A 24903-nucleotide genomic window follows, 5' to 3' on the forward strand; every position below is an offset into this window, starting at 1 on the left:
ATAGCCTTTTACTGGGTGTACCGATTTTGATGATTTATAATTTAATCGAAAGCTGACATTTATCTACTATTATATAAGCTGACATGACATTATGTATATATATTTAGTGCTGTGTGGCTACGGCACTAAAGAATTTAGCCACCCCCTCTCTTCCCGTGGGCGTCGTAAGAGGCGACTAAGGGATAACAAGGTTCCACAACCACCTTGGAACTTAAGAAGCCGACCGATGGCGGGATAACCATCCAACTGCTGGCTTTGAAATACACAGGCCGAAGACGGGCAGCAGCGTCTTCGGTGCGACAAAGCCAGTACTGCGGTCACCAACCCGCCTGCCCAGCGTGGTGACTATGGGCAAAACACATGAGTTCACGTTATTTTTGGCGTAAACTTGTGGAGGCCTATGTCCAGCAGTGGACTGTATAGGCTGTAATGAAAATGATGATAACATTTATCATGTGGTCACATTTAGATTTCATTAAGATCTGATAACAACTTTTTGAGTAATCTTTGATAACGCGTATTTACTTGATTATTTTTTCATCTACCTAAGTTGTATTACTTGTCAATGTAATTGAAGTCGGTCTTTTTTAAGTAACTATTTTTTTTTTCTCGTCAATTATCTAAACTAGAACATCATAAATTTAATCTACTGAACTTTATTTACACTACATTATTTTTTCCTCTTTTAGTTTATTTATTTACGTACTAGCTTTTACCCGCGGCTTCGCTCAAACTGAAGCCATTAAATAAGTACAGAGATTTTTTTATCTTTCATAAAATATATATTATTTTTTTTAATAAAAAGTATCCTATATACCTCCAAGAATATATGTACAAAGTTTCATGATGATAAATTAAATAGGTTTCGGGTGAAAGCGTAACAAACAAACACATTCGCATTTATATTATTAGTGGTAATTATCCTAAAACGAAATGTAATTTTCGTAGACACTTCGCCACGCAGAGAAAAGGAAACAACTTCATCATTATGGGACAGACATGAAGATATGCTCTTGAAAAATTTGTGTAATGCCAATGAATTTTTGTCACAAATTTTGTTACAATGTCTGCTGAATTAAAGCAGTATTTAGATCAACTGAATATTTCAAGGTCATTAAATACACTAAAATTTTGGATTGATAGTAAACATTTCACTTTTGTGCTATCAGAAATAGCTGTTAAATATTTAATTTCTTCCACTATATCTATAGTATCTGAACGAATTGCTTCTATAATCAATCTTTTAGTGCCTAATAATCGTAATGGTCAGACAATTGAACATGTAAAACAACGAGTATTTTTTAAACTCTTACTGAATATTTATACTCATTATTGTTTTATTAAAATTGAAAAATAATTCCGTAAAATCTTACATTTTATAATTTATTTAACAAATATACTGAATTATAAGCTGTGTAAATTATTTTTGAGCCAAATTACGATTGTTTTTAAAAAAAAAAACAAAGCCGATGAAATCAAATCGAAAAAATATCGATATATCAAAATATCGATATTTTTTTTCGATATATCAAACTCCAATATTAATATATTTCAAAATATCGGTATATCGAGAATCCGATATTTTCAAAAATATCAACAGCCCTTATTCAGATGCGCAAAATAATTACTTTAAGTGACTTTATCTTATATGCTTGAATATGTTTAGAGATGAATGTTAAACAAGTTAGTGATATAAAAACTGCCATGAACATAACTTTAAAAAAAATTAAAATATTGTAACATTTATAAATGAATATTACAACATTTTCAATTTTTTTTTTTTTTTTTTTACATTTATAACCCTGTGTAGCTACGGTAGTAAAGAATATAGCCAGCCCCTCTCTTCCCGTGGATGCCGTAAGAGGTGACTAAGGGATAACACAGTTCCACTACCACCTTGGAACTTATAAAGTCGACTGATGGCGAGATAACCATCCAACTGCTAGCTATGAAATACACAGGCCGAAGACGGGCAGCAATGTCTTCGGTGCAACAAAGTCAGCTCTGCTGTCACCAATCCACCTGCCCAGCGTGGTGACTATGAGCAAAACACATGAGTTCGCGCTGTTTTTGGCGTGAACTTGTGGAGGCCTATGTCCAGCAGTGGACTGTGATAGGCTGAAATGATGATGAACATTTACAAAAAATGCAAATAATTTGGAATTATAATCATATTTATCAATAATTATAAACTTGGTAACTTTTTTTTTTTTGACTTTTACCTAAAATACTCATATTCAATTATATTTCTCACCTCAAAGATAAAATGTAAAAAAAAATCTCATAAATATAGTAGAATTTGATACCAAAAAAGAATAATGAATCAAAAAGATTACAGTCAGATTTTATTATCCGTCAAATAACGTTATCCCCAAGTGGTAAAACATATCAGAACTATATAGTGGTGTTAAAAATGTGTTACATATTTTCAACTATTATGATCATGGAGCATAGAGAGATCTCTTTATGCTTGCCTTCGCCATCAGCGAGGTCTACAATGATATCTATAGCTCAAGCCCAATAATCCGTTCCCTGCACGTGGAAAGCTTCACGGGTGCGCGAATCTCTGCAAGAAGAACTGGACCCTATACCTGCAGCGTCACGCAGACGACGTCTTTCAATTCGTAGAATATTACGTCTACGTTCTTCCTCCGCATATCCCAATAGGAAAGCGCGCGCCATAATTATCACAAATATACTTAAAACGAAGAAAAACACTTAAAAGAACACAAAAAACAATTCCACACAATGTAAACCTATGTATCTTAACTTTCCGCGTTAGCAAGTACCCAAACTGTGTGTAGTATGTACTAAAATTATTAGTGATAATCACCTTCAATGTGTAAAAACACTGCTCTTGAGCAGTGTCTTTCAAAAATCTTTAGATAGTGTCAGTGACTATCAATTTGATGTCAACTACGCTTACAGAATCGCAACTTAAACTTTACCGATACAGAAACAGTTGTCAAAATATGTTACGGTGACTATCAACGAGCCTCGGTGCTTATGACGTCATCCCAGTCACTGACGTTAGCCAATACGAAACTAGCTGTTTGACAGTTCATCGTTGAGCATTATGCCAAGTGATCTTCACTATGAACTGTCAATTGAGATACGCAATAGGTCTTCTGTCATCACGCAACAGAAGAAGTTGCTGATGGACCATGGATACGGGAAAGGGGAGGGATCGCGTATCTTGATTTAAGAGTGTCATCATCATCCAGCCTCCCATTCCTCGTCGTTTTCTCGCGCGCTCTGTTTTATATTCATTTACAGATAAAACGGACCATATGTTGCAATAAAAGTAGAATACATAATTCATTTAAAATATAATATAGTTTAAAAAAAATATCGACTTCGATATTCAAAAATAAATTTCGATATATCGATATTTGGTGCCCTTCCCTAGTATAATCTATGCTAGTGACCATACGTGTACACCAAAGAGTATATAACTGTAAGTATTTGTATTACTATACTCTGTGTATATAACTATACATGATACATGGTAAAGGACGGAAAAAAAAGCGCGGGAACTTTGAAGTGAAAAGGCGGTCTTTTTTTTTCAAAAATATTTTATTTATTTTATAATTCATTCACTGGAGTTTTTTATAAATAAATACTTATAAATTAATCAAGAGATGGGGAGAAGTAAGAAAAGGAAAAAGAAGGAGGAAGATAACGCTGAGGACGACTCGTTGAGCTCCGACTCCGAGTCCATAAAATCTGTTGAGCTAACAGACGCCGAAAGGTATGCCCCGTTTCGGGTAGCCGATTACGTGCGGCACTACCCTGAGAACGGGGGTAATTTTGACTATATTGTATTCCTGGAGAGTACAGAGGCTGACAAGCCAATCGGAACAAGAGACATGATGACACTCGCTAATAGCATAAAAAAATATAATAAAGGCGTGAAACAACTAAAACGCATTAATAAAAGTAAAGTTGGAGTTATCTTTGATAGACCTGCTTTTGCTAACGCGGTCTTAGGCAACAAAAAATATCTTGATGGGTACAAACTTAAAGCTTCCCTTCCGGCTGCCGCTACAGAGGTCACTGGGGTAATTTCTCATGTGCCTATAGAATTATCCAATAAAGAAATATATTCAGCTCTAACTAGCACGAAAAATATTATATCTATACGTAGATTTATGCGACGTGTAAGAGAAAATGGAGAAATAAAATTAATCCCCACAAAAACAATTTCTATAACCTTTTCCTGTCCCAATTTACCAGATAGTGTGGACCTCAACAGCTGGCGGTTCGAAGTACGGCAGTACATCCCGCCAGTAAAGCAGTGTCTAAAGTGTTTAAGGTATGGTCATATCGCAAAATTCTGTAAAAATTCACAAAGATGCAGCATTTGTGGCGAAGGTCACAATTTTAAAGATTGTCAGACTCCTTATACTGCAGCCAGTTGCTGTCACTGCTCTGGCAATCACATTGCCATATCCCCTGCATGCCCTGTTAAAAAAGAAAAAATCCAGCTTAACAGAGATAAATTTCAGAAAAAAAGCTTTGTTGATGTTTTAAACAGCTCTCACTTTCCATCATTAAACAAAACTGATCAGTTCTTATCTCTTTTAAATTCCGAAATAATACTCAAATCTATTACAGAAGCTTTAGTAAAACTTATAACACTAAACAAAAATAATGAAATACCTATCTCTTCCCAAAATATTAAAAATGTCCTGCAAGATACATTAAAAAAGGTTACTAATAAATAATTTGTACTTTATGGATACTTTAAATATTGTGCAATGGAATGCTCAGAGTATTCTACACAATCAACATATTTTTAATTATTTCCTTTTGGACAAAAATATTCACATTGCGTTAATTTGTGAGACTTGGTTAAAGCCTTGTCAAAAATTTAAGATACGTCATTACAATGTAATTCGTCTTGATTCAGGAAACACCCACAATGGCGTAGCCATATTAATACATAGCTCTATTTCTTATTCTAAAATTGATACTTTTTATGATGACTCCATTCAAAATGTTGTTGTTCGTATAAAATACTCTAGCAACAAAGAACTTACTATCATAAGCTTTTACAGTCCAACTAATTGCAATCCTGCTTTTTCCAAATCTAAACTAGACAGGTTAATTAAAAGTTTACCAGAACCAATCTTCCTAGCAGGAGATTTTAATGGCCTAAACTCAGCCTGGGGCTGTTCTACTTCTAATTGTCGAGGCAAAGACATTTTAGAGTCTATCAATAACAATAATTTGGTTATACTTAATGACGGAAGTATGACCACTGTTGGTTCGCACATATGGAGACAGAATGCTCTTGACTTAACCATAGTATCACCTTCATTGGCTCTAGAGTGTGACTGGTCAGTACATGACGATCCCTTAGGCAGCTACCACTTTCCTGTAATCACAAAAATTTTACTTAATAACAATCATTACAATGCCACTCCTATTCCCAATAGTAGCTCACTACCCTGCTTCCCTAACCTGAACAACGTTGATTGGAACATTTATAATTTAAATGTCCAACTATTGCTCACTGAATTTTCTCTTGATACACAAGACCCCCTTCATAACTACACAAAATTTACAGATATTTTACACTCAGCACTGTGGAAATCATCTTCTATTTCTAAGCACTCTTTGGTTAATACAGCTTCATCTTCATGCTCTCCTTCTAACTTAAATAAAAAAAAAAAACTTCTTCCTTGGTGGAATTTCAATTGCACCAAAGCCGTATTAAATAGCAAAAACGCTTATTTGACTTTTAAATCTGATCCCACTGAGGCTAATTACATTAATTTTAAAAGACTACAAGCCACCAAAAAATATATTATCAGAAATGAGAGAAGAAACAGTTGGATAAAACTTTGTGAACAATTTAACAGATCGACTCCTATATCAGTCATTTGGACGTATATGCGAAAATTTAACAAAAGCTATTCTCCACCTTCCCATAACAACTCTGACTATTCTTGGATCTTTGATTTTCTCAAAAAATATACTCCAGATACTGTAGAGCCAGCCTTTAATCTTAATTCTTTCTGCCATATTCTTCCTAATCAAAATTTTATTATAAAATCTTTTACCATTGTCGAATTAAATTCTGCTATTTCATCCAGAAAAGACTCTACACCTGGCCTTGACTACATTTCATATAAAATGCTTAAACACCTGTCTTCTCAATCTAAACTAATTTTATTAAATATCCTGAATCTTCTTTGGGAGCATAATCTTATTCCTATGGATTGGAAGGTTGATTGTTTAGTACCTATCTTAAAACCCAACAAGGACAAGTTTAACTTTGATTCATATAGACCTATAGCATTGACTTCTTGCATGGGAAAAATATTTGAACAACTTTTAAAACAAAGATTGGAACATTTCATAGAGTCTAATCATATTTTACCTTCTAATCAGTTTGGTTTTAGAAGAGGCAGGTCTTCAAGGGAGAGCATTGCTCACTTACATCTTGATATTTATAATGCTATACAATCAAAGCAAGCTCTCGCTGGAGTTTTCTTCGATGTAGTTGGAGCCTTTAATAATGTTAACCATCATATTCTATCCACGGAATTAGCTGCGATTGGTTTACCTGTAAAAGTTATACAATGGATTTTTAATTTTTTGCACAGTAGGAAGGTATTTGTTAAGTATAATAATAGACTTATTGGTCCAAGGATTTCTCATAAAGGTACATGTCAAGGTAGCATTTTGAGTCCATTGATTTTCACACTTTATATACATAGATTAAACTTAATTCTAGGCTCTCATATATACAATTTACAGTTTGCTGATGATTTGGTAGTCTATTGTTCTAGTAATAATATAACTACCCTAAATCTTAAGTTAAACAAAGCTTTAGTTAAATTAAATTCTTATTTTAATTATCTTGCATTGGACATTAGCTTTGAAAAGTCTAAAGTCATAGTTTTTAATAAAGTAGGGTCTGAAAGAATTAAAATAAACTATAATAATATATCTCTTCTTATCACAAATGAAGTTAAATTTTTAGGTGTTATATTCATGAATAACTTATCATGGAACAAATATGTAGACCACATAGTTGATAGAGCTCTTAAGGCTCTTAATATTTTAAAGTCTCTTGCAAAAACATATTGGGGTTCTGATCCAAAAATCCTTCTTACCCTATATAAATCTCTTGTACGCAGTCATTTTGAATATGGATTTCTATGTTTTTCTGCTAATGACAAGTTGGTTAACAAATTAAATATTATTCAAAATCACAGCCTGAGACTTATCACTGGCGCCATGAAAACAACCCCAATTAATTCGTTACAGGTCGAGTGCAACATTTCCCCTTTACACCTTAGATTTAAATATTTGAAATACTGTTTTTTGCTAAAACTGTTTTCCATTAGTAATCATCCTCTAATTAAAAAGCTTAATTACTTACATAGTAAATATCCTGTAAATGCTCCATTAACTTCTAATAACCCATTTATTCTCTTCGAATATTCATTCATGTTAAATCTAAATAACCAACACAAAATACACAGTTCTAGCAATTGGATGTGTTACGAAAAGGAGTTTGACTGTCTTATTAATCAAATCGATATTATTATTGACCATAAGCTAAAAGAGCGCCAGGAAGTTTACAACCTCATAGCACAATACTCTGATAAGTTCAAACAAGTTTACACAGATGGATCAAAAAATGATATAAATGTTTCCATGGCCTATTATGTACCTCATCTGAAGTTTGGCCAAGGCGTCAGATTGAAAAAGGAGATATCAATATTTACAGCTGAAGCTCTAGCAATTACTGCTGCCCTAGAATTCATTAAAAAACAAACTAATCAATATTGGCTGATCATTACTGACAGTATGAGCGTTCTAAAGGCTTTAGATAATTATCAATTCAGTGCTAATACAAACTTCATCATTTTAGAAATAAGACATCTCCTTTATCAACTATCCAGAAGAAACTACAACATCAAATTATTGTGGACACCTTCACATATAGGAGTAAGGGGAAATGAACATGTGGACTTTCTGGCACGTTCAATTGTTGACAGTGACAGCGGCAGCCCTGTTGATGAGAATGTTGCCGTACCATACACTGATCTATTAGTTGCTATTAAATCAAAAATCCTATCTGATTGGCGTGATCTTTGGCGACAAACCTTGTTAAGAAAAGGATCTTGGTATGCTCAGATAAATCAAGATATTGGAAAAAGTCCTTGGTTTACTAAATCGCATCAACATAGAAGCAGAAAATATTATACAATACTATGCCGCTTGAGATTTGGACATTGCAGATTTAATGCACATTTGAATCGTATGCGTATCATTTCATCGCCCGTTTGCCCACATTGCACCAACAACTCTACACAGTCTTTAGATCACATATTTTTTGAATGCTCCGCTTTTAATCTGGAACGCCTCTTATTTATAGCCAACTTGTTATCAACTTCTGGACCAAAAAACGTCCCGCGCAATACACAAGATTTATTGACTAATTTGGATAACTATACTAGTATATTTGAATTTATTTGCAATACTATCAATGATATTTGAAACAGGATCAGGACCTTCATTCATCGGATGTGAAATTTTATTTTGATATTTCAGGCTTCGGCCTATTACAGACTTGGTTTCGACCTCGCCTATCACTTATAGACAAAGAAGAGTAGACGAAAATATGAAATTTCAGACTTGGTTTCGGCCTTACTCTACCAGTCATCGAATCAGAAGAACAATAAAGTTACTTCAGACTTGGCTCCGGCCTTTTGATATATCAGAACGAAACTTACAAATTCAGACTAGGCTGTATGGATTATAGTCCTTTGCCTTTCCCTATTGGGGATAAATTTTAAAACAACATGGTAAAGGACGGTCCGTCTTTTTAATTGAAATTATTTACTTTCCTTGAAGGAATCCTTTTTGTATTTAAAAGTAAATACAATATTTTAGTAAGTACGGCATTTTAAAATATATTTAAAGTATTATTGTAATCGCAGACAGGTATCTATTCTAATATTAAAACCAATGTTGCGTACCCTGACTATTAACCTGTCAAATAGCCGGCTTATTAAAAATGCTGATTCATTTATTGGTAAATACAAAAAGCTTTCATCAGGAGTTCCTTTATTAAACAGCGTTCATCCGGTAAAATCAGTTAATGGTCAGTATCGCTATTTAACAATATTAGTGCTTCAATCTCTAGTTTATATAAACATGTCTACAATTTAGGTAATACAATAAATTCTATATATATTTACTTGGTTTAAAGATAAAAGTATAAGTATATATATACAAGTATTCGTCTTTTACAACATTGAAATCTATTTATTGCCATTTCAGCTATGGAAGATAAGTCAATTTATGTCTTACCTAACAATCAAAGATTTGTCGAACTTGACAGTTCACAGGCATTTGAAAACTTGACTAAACAGGAGAAACTATATGCTCATTACTTAAGTAAGGTGAGTACTAATATTATTAAGAAATTTTCTTACAATACAATACTTTCTTTAATAACAATAAAGTATTTTTCTTGTAGGCAGCGTGGAATGGTGGACTAATTGTACTTTTGCAAACAAGCCCTGAATCACCAAAAATATTTTCTTTATTACATAGAATTTTTCTAGCTGAGCCCCTGGATGATCTAAAGAAGTCAGCAATTGAAGCTGGAGTATCAGAAGAAGATTATCGGGTAATTATAAACAAATATTTTAAAAAATTGTTGTTCATATTTTTAATCTGATCTTCTAATAGCCTACTAATTTTAATTAGCATGAAATTTCTCTGGGCTATTTTATACATAATCGGGATCTAACTTATGGGGGTTGGGGGTAGAGGGGTAGGGGGGGGGGTTGTGTGCTAGAATATAGGTATAAAAATTCGAAAATACCCAAAACCGAATCGTAACATCTCACTGTCCACGTGGTCTTGGTCTGCCCTACCCCTAGTGTTTTTTTCAAGCCGGAGGGGCAGAGGGACGAAAATATAATTAGATCCCAATTGTCTATAGTTTACCCTTCTCTGATTAGTATAAAAAAATCTCGGTAATTATATACATCGCCGGCAAGAAATTTATGGGCTTGGGGGGAAAGGGGGGAGGGGAGGGAGTTTGGGTTTTTCACCCCCCCGATAACTATTTTCATGTAAACCTCGTTGTTACAGAGATATCGTGGTTGAAGTTTTGAGGTTCAATTTTTAAATCGAAAAAAATTAAGCTAAGAATAACGCTTTGCTCCGGCGCTGCGGGAAGTGCAGCTCTTCCGCCCTTGCTAGCGAGGGCTGCACTCCCTCCGCGTCTCCGGCTTAAAAAAAAAACACTGGGGGTAGGGCAGACCAAGACCACGTGGACAGTGGGGTGCTCCGATTCGGTTTTGGGTATTTTTCGAATTTCTATACCTATATTCTAGCACGTAATGTTACTAATTTTATTAGAATATTATGTCTGATGCGTTATTTTGTTTAAAAGTGTCTATTTGTCAGTCGTTAAAGGTCAGTTTGTATCGTATTTTGATCTTGCAATAAAGATCATTTTTACGTAAATTTGTTTAATTCAAAGTTTTAATTGAGTAACAACAAAAATGAATATATATTGTGCTTGCTGAAACAAAATGTTTTCACAATTAAATTGTTATATCGCCATTACTACAGACTGTTTTATCAATATAATTACAATTGGTAAAAAAGTAGTTCCAACTTCCTTTAATGCTAAGATAAGGATAGCATAAATATGCAATTACTTGTATAACTTTGGCTTCTATATTGTATATATTTTGTTCTATGCCTCCTTGTATTGAATTATGGTTTTTCTTACATAGTTGTCTTAAAAAACATATAAAGCAGTCAATAGAACTTACCTTAAGTGAAGTTCTATCATAATTACGAGTATAACATAACAATACACTTTATTGTACACCAAAACAGAAATAATACACACATATTATGGACTTAAACAGAGTATCATCAGGTACAAAGGGCGGCCTTATCGCTGAAAAGCGATTTCTTCCAGGCAACCTAGGGTAGAGGAGATAGTATTGTGTCAGTGTAGGTGTACAAATTGAGACATAAATGTTTGAATATATTTACTTATTTACATACATACACACATACATACATACATACATACATACACATATACATACATATATACATAAATATACATATACATGAACATATACATACGCATACGCAAACACATACATACATACATACATATATATAATTTATTCACGTTGAATATCAAGAAAATGCTTCCTGACAGCCGTTTTAAAAAATAGTATGAGTATATTTAGGGTTTTGTACTTCTATATTAGACCACAAAGTGATAACCCTTCAAGTTACCCCCCCAGTATTACTCTGCAATGAGGAATAATTGTTGTTCAACGAAGAAGTGTTTGACAGAATACACACATGTTATAGGAATATTAAAGTCTTTGTGTAATAATAAAGTGATAACCCCTCAAGGTACCCGTAGTATTGTTTTTGTCATACATGCCACAGGAATTTTCGTTTAAATGAAAAGTTTTCATCTAACTGAATGCCTTGCGGTCATTTTATGGTGGTGAGGGGTTTCATATGTCTAATCCTTGTGAAATCCTTTGTCGATCCGTATGCCTTGCATACCTTAATCTTCAGTTAAGTCTTTTTATCTTTCTTGAATTTTCACTGTAATCATCAACTTTTCTATTTTCAAAGTCAGTGTAGATGGCGACACTGACCTGCATACTACATGACTGTGGTCTAATATAGAAGTACAAAACCTGAAACATAATGGATAATAACAATACTTCATATTTCTTGCTTATTGATATAAATTTTTGTTAGTTACACGAAATAACATAATTATTAGTATTGATTTATTTGTATTAATTGTTTTAAGTAACTTATTATGTGTATTTCTTTTCTCACAGGCATTTCTAATTTATGCTGGTGGTCTTTTTGCAAACAGCGGAAACTATAAAGGATTCGGAGACACTAAATTTATTCCAAATCTACCTAAAGAGTCATTTGAATCAATCGTAAAAGCCTCTAAAGCTTATGAAAATGATAGCACACATATTTCGAAATTATGGGAAAACACAAAAGATGCTATGTATAACATTGCTCCGAGATTAACTAGTCTTGGCTTATCAGATAAAGTAAGTGAAGACAGTTTAATCTGTTAAACAGTCACAGTTTCAATAAAAATATTAAATAAAACAATTGGATATTTTGCGTGAAGTTTAAATGATACAAATGTTTTGTTTACTTAGGGTGTAACAACATATTTCTCAAGCAACTGTACTGAAGCAGATTCCAATTTGGTTAACGATTGGATGAAAACAAAGCGCCTTGAAGCTTATATCTGTCGAACATTTAAAACTGTCGCTGATGATGGATGTGAGTGAAATTAATAACATTAATTATTTAATTATCATATAGCTATATTTTCATTAGATAACAAAAATATCATCTAAATAATTGTGTTTACTCGCAAACGAAAAAAAACCGACTTCAATTACATCGTGAAGTAATACAACGTAAGTAGACGAAAAAAATAGTCAAGTAAAAACGCGCTATCAAAGATCACAAAAAGTAGTCATCAGATCTCGAATTTAAATAGTACAAGACAAGCATTCACTTTCAATTAAAGTAAGAATCATCAAAATCGATAAACCCAGTAAAAAGTTATGCAGTATAATTCAACGTAGGTCGACGAAAAAATAGTCAAGTAAATATGCATTATGCATTATATCTAAAACTCTAAAAATACTTGTCGAATCTTAATTAAATTTAAACGGGAACAATTGACACGCAAAATCTTTCAATTAAAACAAATTTCATCGAAATCGGTCGATCCAGTCAAAAGTTCTGATGTAACATCCATTAAAAAAATTACAATCAAATTGAGAACCGCCTACTTTTTTGAAAGTCGGTTAAAAAGAGGTTAAGTAGTATCGATCTCTGCTCTGCCATATTTTTTTTTTTCATGAGTATATCGATTTTATTAATTTTTATTTTATCCAAACCACGTCCTGATAATAACGATCGAAAATAAAAATTCTAATTTGGAGTAGTAATTCAGAAATTAGGCTTGTATATACATTTCGTTGATACATTATTATTTATATGGATTTGTAAAACAATATATTAAACATTTTTTTAGTACCCTTATACACAATCCACTTGGCCAGTGTCGAGAAGAGTGCTAAACCTCCACTAACAATGGAAATAGAAAAGTACAAAAATGCATATTTCCAAGTGACACGAGGTGATTATTCTCCTCTACTCAGCCTCGTAAATGAGAACTTAAGCAAGGCTATTGAGTACGCTGCCAACGACAATGAGAAAAATATGCTTAAACATTACATAAACAGCTTTAGAGAGGGTGATTTAGATGAACACAAAGAAGGCAGTCGCTACTGGATTAAGGACAAGGGACCGATAATTGAGACGTATGTTTAATAAAATTTAATTTTACTTTTTCATTTTCATAAAATATGTATAAAAAAAATATGTGAATTTATAATAAATAAATTCACATAATATTTTTTTTACCAAACCAAAGTAACCTAGTAAGATGGGGTAAGTCTCTGAAAAAATTTGCTATACTTGTTGTTAGGCAGTAAGTACTGCTAGGCACTTATTGGTAGGTTGCAAGGTACTGCTTAATAGGGGTTATTACTCACGTCGAAATGTAGTAAGTCTTTCAGTAGCTAGAGCCCAAACAGGATTGACCATAAATAAACGACAAATTAACTTTATAAAGGATGGCTCAACTGTCAACTCTAAAAGCAAGCCTTTCTCAATCATAGGTACGGAATCTGATTGGACTATTTTAATGGATACGTATGACAAGCACTATAAAATCCCAGAGGACGTTGGTGTTTCGTCATCCAGACCTGATATATTCCGCTTTTCTAGACACATTAAACATATAATACTAGTAGAGCTCACTGTACGGTGGGAAACCTACATTCCTAAAGACCACACAATAAAATTAAATTAATATTACGATCTAACAAACAAACTTAACAAAAATGATTATGTGGTTAATTTATACGTGGTAGAAGTAGGAGCGAGAGGTATACCAGCAAAATCTCTCTATAATCTCCTGAAAGACCTTGGCCAGTCGAGAACTGCAGTAAGTTTTATTTTAGAACAAGTATCTAAGGCTGCACTAACAGGTTCCTACCAAATTTGGCTAGGCAGGGCGGGAAACTCGAGCAGTGAAGGTGAGCGTTGATGCGCATCTCAAAGGGGGCCTCCTACACCTAGGCCGCAAGTCCTGGGAACTGCTCTGAGTTTCTCCTTCTGCCACACGATGGACCCGGCACCCGCACGGTGAATCCATGGAATGCTAAGAAGTTTGTCTCTCTTTCTCACTATAAACCAAGTGATTCTCATCATAAGTTGACTCATAAATTGACTTCGAAAATTAACTACTAAAACATACCTTTCGTTTCTCTTAATGTTGTTAAATTCCCATATATGGATAAGCTAAAGAATCTGGGAATATTTTTAGACTGAACATTGTTTTGGACTCACCAAATCAGTGAAGTGAGTAGAAAAATGTTTTTGTTTGAGCCTGTGCTCATTGAGGCGACTGCGTCACTTGCTGCCAATTTCCACTAAAGTTACTTTAGCGCACTTGCTTTCGATCCTGGACTACGCTGGCATCTGCTACCTTAATTTTACCGAAAATTAATTAGATAAACTTGAGCGTCTTCAAAATTTCGGGACTCTGTTTATATTTGGCTTACCTAAATACGACCATATCTCAGAATATCGTAAGAAACTCAACTGTTATCCATTTTATACTGCGTATTATTTCATCCGTCAACACCTACTTACCTTAAGGAAAAGTTTGAATTTCTTGGTGCTGGTAGTCAGGTTTTAAGGTCATCTAAAAACCTTAAATTGCAAATTCTTTACATAATAAAAACTTCTATAAAGACTTTGCAAGCTGTCTTGTTGTGGAATACATTACCGGTCGCCATTAGACGTAGAACAGAAAGCAGTGTCACTACAAACTGCGCCAACGCACAGTGGGACAGAACCGTGCGTACCGTCTCAAAAATAGCTTTTCGTAATGTTCTATATTGAATATTTTGTTAATGCATATGTCTAGCTGAATGTTCAATGCATATTATATAGCAGTTGAAATACACTATTTCTCATTTTTTGTATTAGAATAAGGCTTGCAAGTTGACGCTCAAAATTAAGTCAATTATGTAGAACACAATTCCACCAGTTTACATGGTCATATTTGCATTACTTTACCAGCAAATTTGTAAGTGTGTTATATGGTTAGAATGGTGATGAAGTACTCTATTTAAAAATAATTTAAGTGAACCATTATGTGAAACCTGGGGAGGTAAAGAATTTTTATTTCAGGACCTAATATTCTATCCTTATTAGAAACTTTGCATAGACTTTTGACAGTTAGCGGTGTCTGCCCATGTCGTAATTTTTATAGCATCGTATAGAGCAGCTAATGTAAAAGTCAGGGCAAAAAAAATTGAGTGCCCGAATCTGCCCCCCTTGAAATGAAACGAAAAATGGCTAATGGGGAGAAAATACAAAATATTCCAAAAATTATTTTAGTTCTGATTAATGAGATTTTTGGATATTTAGATCACTTTTGACCCTTTTTTTTTAAACAATATTATCTATTTACTCAATCTTTAGGTAAAGTGGGAGTTTTGGGTAATGTATTAGTATGTAGTATATTTTTTTTATCGTGCTGTCAGGTGTGGTTAATGTTTTGTTATTACTGTGTGAATTACATGTTTCTCATATAGTTTATGTATTTCTCTATCGCGGTGAAGGAAGAAGCAAGTGGTATCTAGTTATAGTTGTTAGTGTACATTATCAGTACCTACCTACTACTAACCACCTTCATAGATAGTGGTTAGGAACTTGATAATGACACTAGATAGTAATATTTTTTCACACGAAATTTCATCAAAGGTCATTTATCTGAGGCTGCCCAAGAATCGCGTAATAAAGATTACAAAAAATTCAGATTGCGTCATGTAGAAAATGCTCTAGGTCCTTATATGTTAGATCCTTATATATCAAGTATCAGAAAACTATCAGTCACTATATCCAAGAAATTGTTAGAGGAAGCTAAGAACCTATTAGCTATTTAAATCGAAATAATTTCGTACATTATTTGTAAAACATATTTTTGGAGTGGGTTATTATATATTTGTCATTTATTTAAATGTAAGATTCATATGTAATATAAAATAACATAAAATAGGTTTATTAATATCATAAAACTGTAAAATTATAATTCAATAAGTTAACCAAACCATGGTTTAATATTAAAATAATACATTTTTATTTTGTTTTATTTTATTTTATATTATTTATTAAACATTTGACAATGATACATTCATTATTGGATTGTATGTACTCTGGAGACACTACATACCAAATTTTAGCGATTTACTTCAATCAACAAAAAAGTTACAGATTTTTGAGACGTACGGCACGGTTCTGTCCCACTGTGCAACGGGCGAGTCAAATTCTCCAAACGGGATATTCTCGACTCTACGTTGGCGGAATCAGCCGTGCTTCACTGGCACAACTGAAAGCCTATTAATCAATGGATCTTCCCAGGTACCAGGGCTTCATCGAGACGTACCGCGACCCGAGCGGGCAGCGCGGCGAGTTCGAGGGCTTCGTGGCGATGGTGAACAAGGAGATGTCGCAGAAGTTCGGCGCGCTGGTGGCCGGCGCCGAGCGCCTGCTGGCGCGCCTGCCGTGGGGCGCCGCGCTGGAGAAGGACGCCTTCCTGCGGCCCGACTTCACCTCGCTCGACGTGCTGGCCTTCTCGGGCAGCGGCATCCCCGCCGGCATCAACATCCCCAACTGTGACTACTTACTATCGTACCTTATTATTTGCCATCGCCGCGTAAAAATTAGGTCTTTTTTTTTTATGGCACTAGGTCGGCAAACAAGCGTACGGCTCACCTGATGGTAAGCGATTACCGTAGCTTATAGACACCTGCAACACCAGAAGCATCGCAAGCGCGTTGCCGACCCAATCCGCAATCCCCCCAGGAGCTCTGGTCACCTTACTCACCAACAGGAACACAATACTGCTTGAAAACAATATTATTTAGCTGTGATCTTCTGTAAGGTCGAGGTACTACCCCAGTCGGGCTGCTCCATATTTTGAGCAGGAAATTCCTGCTGTGCCCTACCTCAGTTATATAAAGTTCACGTTATACAATTACAATAGATTGTTTTGTACAAAATATCAGTGCTGATTTTTTTTTTTTTTTGAGTGTTGAAAAACTTCTTGTACATATATAAGTCTAGTCGCGTTAAGAAAATAATGACTCATCGCTGTCAGTTTAGCCACTCACCAGAGGTACTAAATTAGAATTCGATATAAATTCGACCACCTGCGAGCGACGCGGCTCAAATTTCTTAACGCGAATAGACTATCTTCATGTTTATAGAAAATGTTTTGAAAAATTACTTCATGTATTTTTAGACTGTTTAGTATATAAATGTTGCTTTACAATTATTAACAAACTTGTTACAGTTATTGTAATTTTTTCTTCTTCTATTTTTAAGATGACGAAATCCGTCAAAACGAGGGTTTTAAAAACGTATCCCTCGGCAACGTGATCCCTGCCGCGTACAAGGAGTCTGTCATCCCCTTCTTGTCTGAAAATGACAAGCAGCTCTTGGAGAAATACAGAGTTGCTGCTTTTGAGGTAATGATAGTTTTAATATACATAAGCCGATGTATTTATATGCGTTTATGTTTACTTTAATGATTTGAAAAACGTATTGAAAGAAAAAAAATTGGGTTAAATAGAGCTTCAGAGATTCAGAGAAACAAAATCTGTCGCTTCAATCATGAAAGTATTATAAATAGATAATTGAATTGTCAGTTAGACTCTTAAAATATTTTCATTTTTAGGTACAAGTAGGTCTTCACGAGCTCCTCGGTCATGGTAGTGGAAAGTTGTTGAGACAGAATGCTGACGGGACCTTCAACTTTGACAAAGAAAAAGTCAAGAATCCGCTTACAGGTTAAAAATAAATTAACGTAAATCGTACTTCCACACTTTATCTACTGTCTGTAAATTTTCGATTACTTCACAAAGACACCTACACTAAGAAGGATTGGAAGTTATTTCGATAAAATTGTAATATAAATAAATTATAAGTAATATAATAAATAATAAATAAATTAAACCAGCCTAGAGAAATGTAGGACCGACACAACATGTGTCGGTCCATAGCGCCCTCTTTTGTCGAGTTCGTGAATGAAAATACACTACGTAATATTAGGTACTAGGTACATCGCGACATATGTTCAACAATATTGTGATCTGATGCAACCTCTGTCTCCCAGATACTTAATATAATTTCTATATTGTACTACAGGAAAGGAGATAGAGTCGTGGTATACCGAGGGGGAGACGTATGATAGTAAGTTTACGACGCTAGGCTCCGCCTTCGAGGAGTGTCGCGCCGAGGCCGTCGGCCTCTACCTCTCGCTCGAACCAGAGATACTCAAGTGAGACTCGCATTGTAGTTGTTTTTATAGTCAAGTTAGTTTATAAGACGTCGTCCAAGCGATATCGTCGCGAATTCTATGCGCGCGTAAGTAATGTCTCATAATCTTTTTTCGCTTCAGTCTGTAATATCCCACTACTGTGCATAGCCCTCTTTCCCCGGTTAGGAGAAGGATCAAAGCGTAATCTACCACGCTGCTACAATGCGGGTTGGTGGATATATTCCTACTATTGGTAACGACTGCTATCAGATGTACATTGTAACAAATGGGACTGATGGCCTAACATGCTCTCCGAAGCACTGTGGGGGAGACCCACGAGGACTGCACAAATAACCAGACTACGACAAATATCTGTATGGCCAATACAAATTTGTGTCATGTGTCATCGAACCCGCAACCGCCAGCGCAACAGCCACATACCAGTGCTGAGACTGTTACGCCAACGCGGCGTCAACACATCTTTTTTATTCGATGTCAGCCAATATTAAAATATACTATTGTTTTTCTCAAAATTATATTGTAATAATCTTGATTTTATACCATCTATATGTTATATGCAATTTGTTTTATGTTATTAATTTATAAGAACATTAATTTTTCTTAGAATCTTCGGTTATGAGGGTCAAGAAGCTGAAGACGTGACATACGTGAATTGGCTGAGTCTACTATGGAACGGCGCTGCTAAAGCGACGGAAATGTATCAGCCATCTACTAAAACATGGTTACAGGTAATTTCTGTAACTTAATATTTCAATTATTTCATCTGCATGGTCAATTAATATTATTATATTATTGATAGAGTATTTTTTTTTTAATTCTTTGTTGTACTGTGTGGCTACGGTACTAAAGAATATAGCCACTCCCTCTCTTCCCGTGGGTGTCGTAAGAGGCGACTAAGGGATAACACAGTTTCGCTACCACCTTGGAACTTAAAAAGCCGACCGGTGGCGGGATAACCATCCAACTGCTGGCTTTGAAATACACAGGCCGAAGATGGGCAGCAGCGTCTTCGGTGCGACAAAACCAGTACTGCGGTCACCAACCCGCCTGCCCAGCGTGGTGACTATGGGCAAAACACATGAGTTCACGTTATTTTTGGCGTAAACTTGTGGAGACCTATGTCCAGCAGTGGACTGTACAGGCTGTAATGATGATGGAATGATGATTGATAGAGTATTTTTTTTTAATCCTTTGTTACAAATTCTCATAATGCTGAGTCGACAACAAGAAATTCTGGAATTTTGGTCTGTTTGCACATATAAATCAAGTAATTACTTAAATATCTAGCCCTTTACTCATTTATTTTCTAATTATAGTTTGGAGATTTGGTTATTATACTAATTAAATAGGTAAATACTGTATATATATATATATATATATATATATATATATATATATACAGGGTGTCCCAGAAATCAACGTCAAGCCGGCAATGGGCGATAGGCCAATTGATGGTGGTTATCAGAAAAATAAGAAAAAAAATATTTATGAATAATTTAAAAAAATAATGGCTTTTTAAAAAAAATCGAGAAATTGACACCCTGTGACAGTCTTTCAAGCTTTGTGACTAGAAACCTTGACTATGCTTCGTTTTTTTTTTGTGTAACGGGTCCCTGAATAACTGTTTTATTAATTGTAATCTAAAATTAATACTAAAATGCCTCAGCTTTAGAAAAACATCATTTTATTGCGCAACCATTACGCAAAAAAGATAACAACATCTATCTTTATGTGACTGTCTTGTAAAAAAAATGTACTACGCTCTTTTGGCAAGTAGCTTTAAAAGATGGCGCATTTAGTCTGGATTCTAAAATGGTACTACATTTAGTAGTTTACACCTAAGATTCGGTAGAAAAAAAATGTAAACCAAATGAAAGTTCATTATTTTTATCACTCAAATGGCTATGGACCGCGTTTGAGTACGAATGCTATAATATAGTGACCCTATTGTGTCGTGTGTGAGCGAGACAGACAGTCATAGTATTGTAAAAAGATGGCGCATTTAGTCTGGATTCTAAAATGGTAGTACACTTAGAAGACTACACCTAACATTCGGTAGAAAAAAAAATGTAAACCAAATGAAAGTTAATTATTTTTATATCACTCAAATTGCTATGGACCGCGTTTGAATACGAATGCTATAATATAGTGACCCTATTGTGCCGTGTGTGAGCGAAACAGTGACACTAGACTTAGAAGACTGTTACTTAAATTTGGACAAAAAAAAAAATACGGTTGAAATAAAATTCAGTTATTGGAATCAAAGTTTATTCATTCATAACAAATTTTCAAATTGTTTGCCTTCGGCCGAAATGCAAGCCCAACATCTTCTTAAAAAAGAGCGGTTTACAAGACGAGCGTACCTTTTCGAGTTGATCTCTTCAACAGCTGCCGCAATTTTTTCTCGTAATTCGTTTAAATTTTGAAGTGGTTTAGAATATACTTTTTCTTTTAACGTTCCCCAGTAAAAGAAGTCGACTGGATTTAAGTCCGGTGAACGGGCTGGCCACGAAATTGGACCAGACCGTCCTATCCATCTACCTCGGTATTCTAGATCGAGAAATTCTCTGACTGAGCGAGTATAATGTGCTGGGCAGTCATCTTGTTGAAACCAAATGCTTCGGTAAATGTCAAGTGAGACGTCTTCCAGTAAATTTGGTAAATGGTTTTCTATAAAATCCAGATAAACCTCGCCGGTCAAATTTTCTGGTAACTCGAATGGCCCAATAATTTTTCCATTTAAAATGCCGGTCCACATATTTATTTTAAATCGATACTGAGATCGATCTTCTCGCATTAAGTGTGGATTTTCCAAATGCCACTCGTGCAGATTATGCAGATTCATGTATCCGTCTCTTTTTAGGGTAGATTCATCGGACCATAGAATTTTGTTTAAAAATTGCGGATCTTCCCTATACTTTTGCAACATCATTTGACAAAATGCAAGCCTTGCAGGGTAATCCTGGGGCAGGAGACTTTGTACTCGTTGTACATGGTACGGGTGAAACTCGTTTCTCTTTTAAAATTCGGTGTGCTGTACTTTTTGACACCCCCGTCCTTGCTTCAATTAAACGGACTGAGGTACTCGGGTCGTAACTGACTTCTTGCAAGACCATGTCTTCATTAGAAGTATTTGGTCTTCCCTCACTAGTCACTTGGTTGGGGAATCGACCCTCTGAGAGTAACCGGTGCACATTTATAAAAACTCGATGATCCGGATAACGTTCACGATTTGGATATCTCTCACGATAGAGTCTAGCATTGCATCTGCATTCCCCATAAATGAGGTGCATGTTGGCATATTCCTCCGTCGTGTACAGATGCGGCATCACGGACACTCACTGTCAAATGAAACGTTTATACAACAAATCCAGATCACAACACAAACAAGTCCAATAAACAATCCAAAATTGTAAGTACGAAATCAACACGAATACAGAAAGATGCGTAGTAAACGAAGAAGCGGAACGTACTAAAGTATAACACAAAATGGCAGATGCATCATGGTGGCGTCACTATCTGTCTCGCTCACACAAGACACAATACTATGACTGTCTGTCTCGCTCACACACGGCACAATAGGGTCACTATATTATAGCATTCGTACTCAAACGCGGTCCATAGCAATTTGAGTGATAAAAATAATTAACTTTCATTTGGTTTACATTTTTTTTCTACCGAATCTTAGGTTTAAACTACTAAATGTAGTACCATTTTAGAATCCAGACTAAATGCGCCATCTTTTAAAGCTACTTGCCAAAAGAGCGTAGTACATTTTTTTTACAAGACAGTCACATAAAGATAGATGTTGTTATCTTTTTTGCGTAATGGTTGCGCAATAAAATGATGTTTTTCTAAAGCTGAGGCATTTTAGTATTAATTTTAGATTACAATTAATAAAACAGTTATTCAGGGACCCGTTACACAAAAAAAAAAACAAAGCATAGTCAAGGTTTCTAGTCACAAAGCTTGAAAGACTGTCACAGGGTGTCAATTTCTCGATTTTTTTTAAAAAGCCATTATTTTTTTAAATTATTCATAAATATTTTTTTTCTTATTTTTCTGATAACCACCATCAATTGGCCTATCGCCCATTACCGGCTTGACGTTGATTTCTGGGACACCCTGTATATATATATACAGTATTTACCTATATGTATGTATATATATATATATATATACATACATGGTGTGTCGTAAATAGTGTATAATCCGTTAACTGGGGGTAGCCCTGAAGTCGAGCTTCAAGAAAATGTACTTTTTATGTTAGGGTTGCCAACACTGAAAATTGTGAATATTTTTATTTTTTCCAAAAAAACTTCTACTGCGACTAGTAATTTGGTCATAATTTTTACAAAGTAAGGTATTTTAGTGTACTTATTTGTATTTTACTCGGAAATACTCGTACTATCTAATGAAATTACTATTTCAGGCATCATTTATTCTAAAGTTATGAAAATTAGCGTTAGAAGTTATTTTTATTCATTACTTTCTGTCAAGATTTAAACATTGATTGTGAAAAAAAATGTACTGCAATATAATTGCCCGGTGTTTAAAAAAATGGTTTCGTTGTGTAGTTTCTAAAAAGGTATAACAGTTAGTGCTTGACAAGCAAAATTACTTTGTAGGAGCGAATGAGCTTATCACGGTCAGAAAGTTGATTTTTCACGTAATGCGTCTATGTCCCGATTTAGGCACCTTAACTAATTAATATCATTTATTCAATAAAAAAATGCTATTGTATAACGTAATCTAGCTCATAGAAATGTTCAAAATTTTTTTTAAGGTTTAAAACACTCGTAAAATACGCCCCGCGTATATTGCTCTTTGTCGGTGTTATTTTATACGTCGCATGAGCTCTTGTTTGCTGTGTATTTTCAACGGTAAATTGTTATACTTGTTTAAACACTGGTCGTTTTATTTAGACGCCAGAGAGAGCTGAACGTTCCCAGGGTGAACTAGCGTGGTCGCCGAAAGAACGTTATGTACAAATGTTGTATGGTAGTCTCTGGTTAAATGAGAGATGACATGTGAGGGAAACTAAACCTAATGAAAGTCGAACACTAAGTTTATTAAGATTATTTTGAGTATATATAGGCAGAAGTTTTTTTTTTTTTTTTTTTTTACACACACGGTCGTCTGTCCCTAAAGTAAGCAACTTAATGCTTGTGTTCTAGGTAACAGCCGACTGGTATAGCTAAATTTTTTTTTGATAAACATACTTATGAATAATACATATATAAATATATAAATAAATATATACATTACAACACAACATCGAATGATGAAGTACAGACATCATCCGCAGCGCATCTGCAATTTTCGTAATAAGCTAAATTAAAGAGGTTATGAGTTTGCAAGACAGTCATATTGCTCAATGTGTTTTGACCCGTACAAATGTATTTTTACAGGCTCATGCGAGAGCTCGTTTTGTATTGATGCGATTACTAGAAACAGAAGGTAATGGATTGCTCACTATTACTGAAGAGGAAGTAGGAAAGAATCTGTTACTGAAATTGGAAAGAAGTCGTCTGGCTACAGATGGAAAAAAAATTATTGGTAAGTTGGTCATTATAATCTGTAACTACTGTAAGTTGTAACTTTTCTTAGCAAAAATATGTACATATTTTTCGGAATTCTTGTAATATATAATATTAAAAAATATTTACAGTAATTCAATAGATAATTCATCTTTAAATACATAAATATTTGTAGTTACTATTTTAAACAGGTGACTTCCTCGTCAAACTGCAAACCATAAAAGCGACAGGTGACTCGGCTGCGGGCGAGACTCTCTTCGATAAGTACAGCCGGCTCGACGAGCCTTGGAATCGCTGGAGGGACATCGTCATGTTACACAAACAACCCAGAAACATTTTTGTACAGCCAAATACCGTGCTCGAAGGTATATTTCATTTGAGAAATATGTATTCTAATTACAAATATAAATAATAGTACATATACTGAATTAACAACATTTGCAATTACTGACATGCATACAAAATAAGACGTTAATAATAGCGATCGTTACTCATAGTAGGGAATATATCCGCCACCGGCAGTTGAGCAGCGTGGTCGATTAAGCCCCGTTCCTCCTAATTGAGAACCCAGCAGTGGGATGTGACAGGCGAATCATCGTCGTACAATAAACCTTAAACAGTCCGGCCTAGTGTGTTCGTGCTAAGACGTGGCGTGTGGCAGGCGACGGCGTGCGGCTGCGGCGCTACGCGGCGAGCGCGGAGGGGCAGCTGGCGTCGTGGGTGGAGCGCTTCCCGAGCACGCGCGTGCACGACGCGCTGGAGCGCCTGGCCGACGAGCAGCGCGCGCACTTCGCCGACCTGCTGCTGCAGTGAGCCGCGGGGCGCTAGTGGCGCCGGTCTTGTGCGCTAATAAAACTTATACTCGACTCT

General features: G+C 35.0%; 1 protein-coding gene across 1 annotated transcript; it reads left to right on the top strand.

Annotated features, from left to right (window-relative positions):
- The first annotated feature begins 9299 nt into the window (after nucleotides 1–9299).
- LOC123654382 (dipeptidyl peptidase 3) lies at nucleotides 9300–24899 on the top strand. The gene is made up of 13 exons (XM_045590291.1): nucleotides 9300–9428; nucleotides 9506–9658; nucleotides 11874–12101; nucleotides 12216–12342; nucleotides 13109–13397; nucleotides 16573–16826; nucleotides 17539–17681; nucleotides 17891–18002; nucleotides 18361–18493; nucleotides 19098–19221; nucleotides 23905–24052; nucleotides 24225–24398; nucleotides 24695–24899. The coding sequence occupies exons 1-13, from the start codon at nucleotides 9309–9311 to the stop codon at nucleotides 24844–24846; spliced, it is 2157 nt and encodes a 718-aa protein (XP_045446247.1). The 5' UTR covers nucleotides 9300–9308; the 3' UTR covers nucleotides 24847–24899.
- The last annotated feature ends 4 nt before the right edge of the window (nucleotides 24900–24903 follow it).

The sequence above is a fragment of the Melitaea cinxia genome, chromosome 6 (assembly GCF_905220565.1).
Source record: "Melitaea cinxia chromosome 6, ilMelCinx1.1, whole genome shotgun sequence".
NCBI lineage: Eukaryota > Metazoa > Arthropoda > Insecta > Lepidoptera > Nymphalidae > Melitaea > Melitaea cinxia.

Coding starts and splice junctions, on each gene's coding strand:
- LOC123654382 (XM_045590291.1), top strand. CDS start 9,309: ATGGAAGATAAGTCAATTTATGTCTTACCTAACAATCAAAGATTTGTC. Junction 9,659..11,873: donor TATCAGAAGAAGATTATCGG/GTAATTATAAAC, acceptor CTTTTCTCACAG/GCATTTCTAATTTATGCTGG. Junction 12,102..12,215: donor GTCTTGGCTTATCAGATAAA/GTAAGTGAAGAC, acceptor TTGTTTACTTAG/GGTGTAACAACATATTTCTC.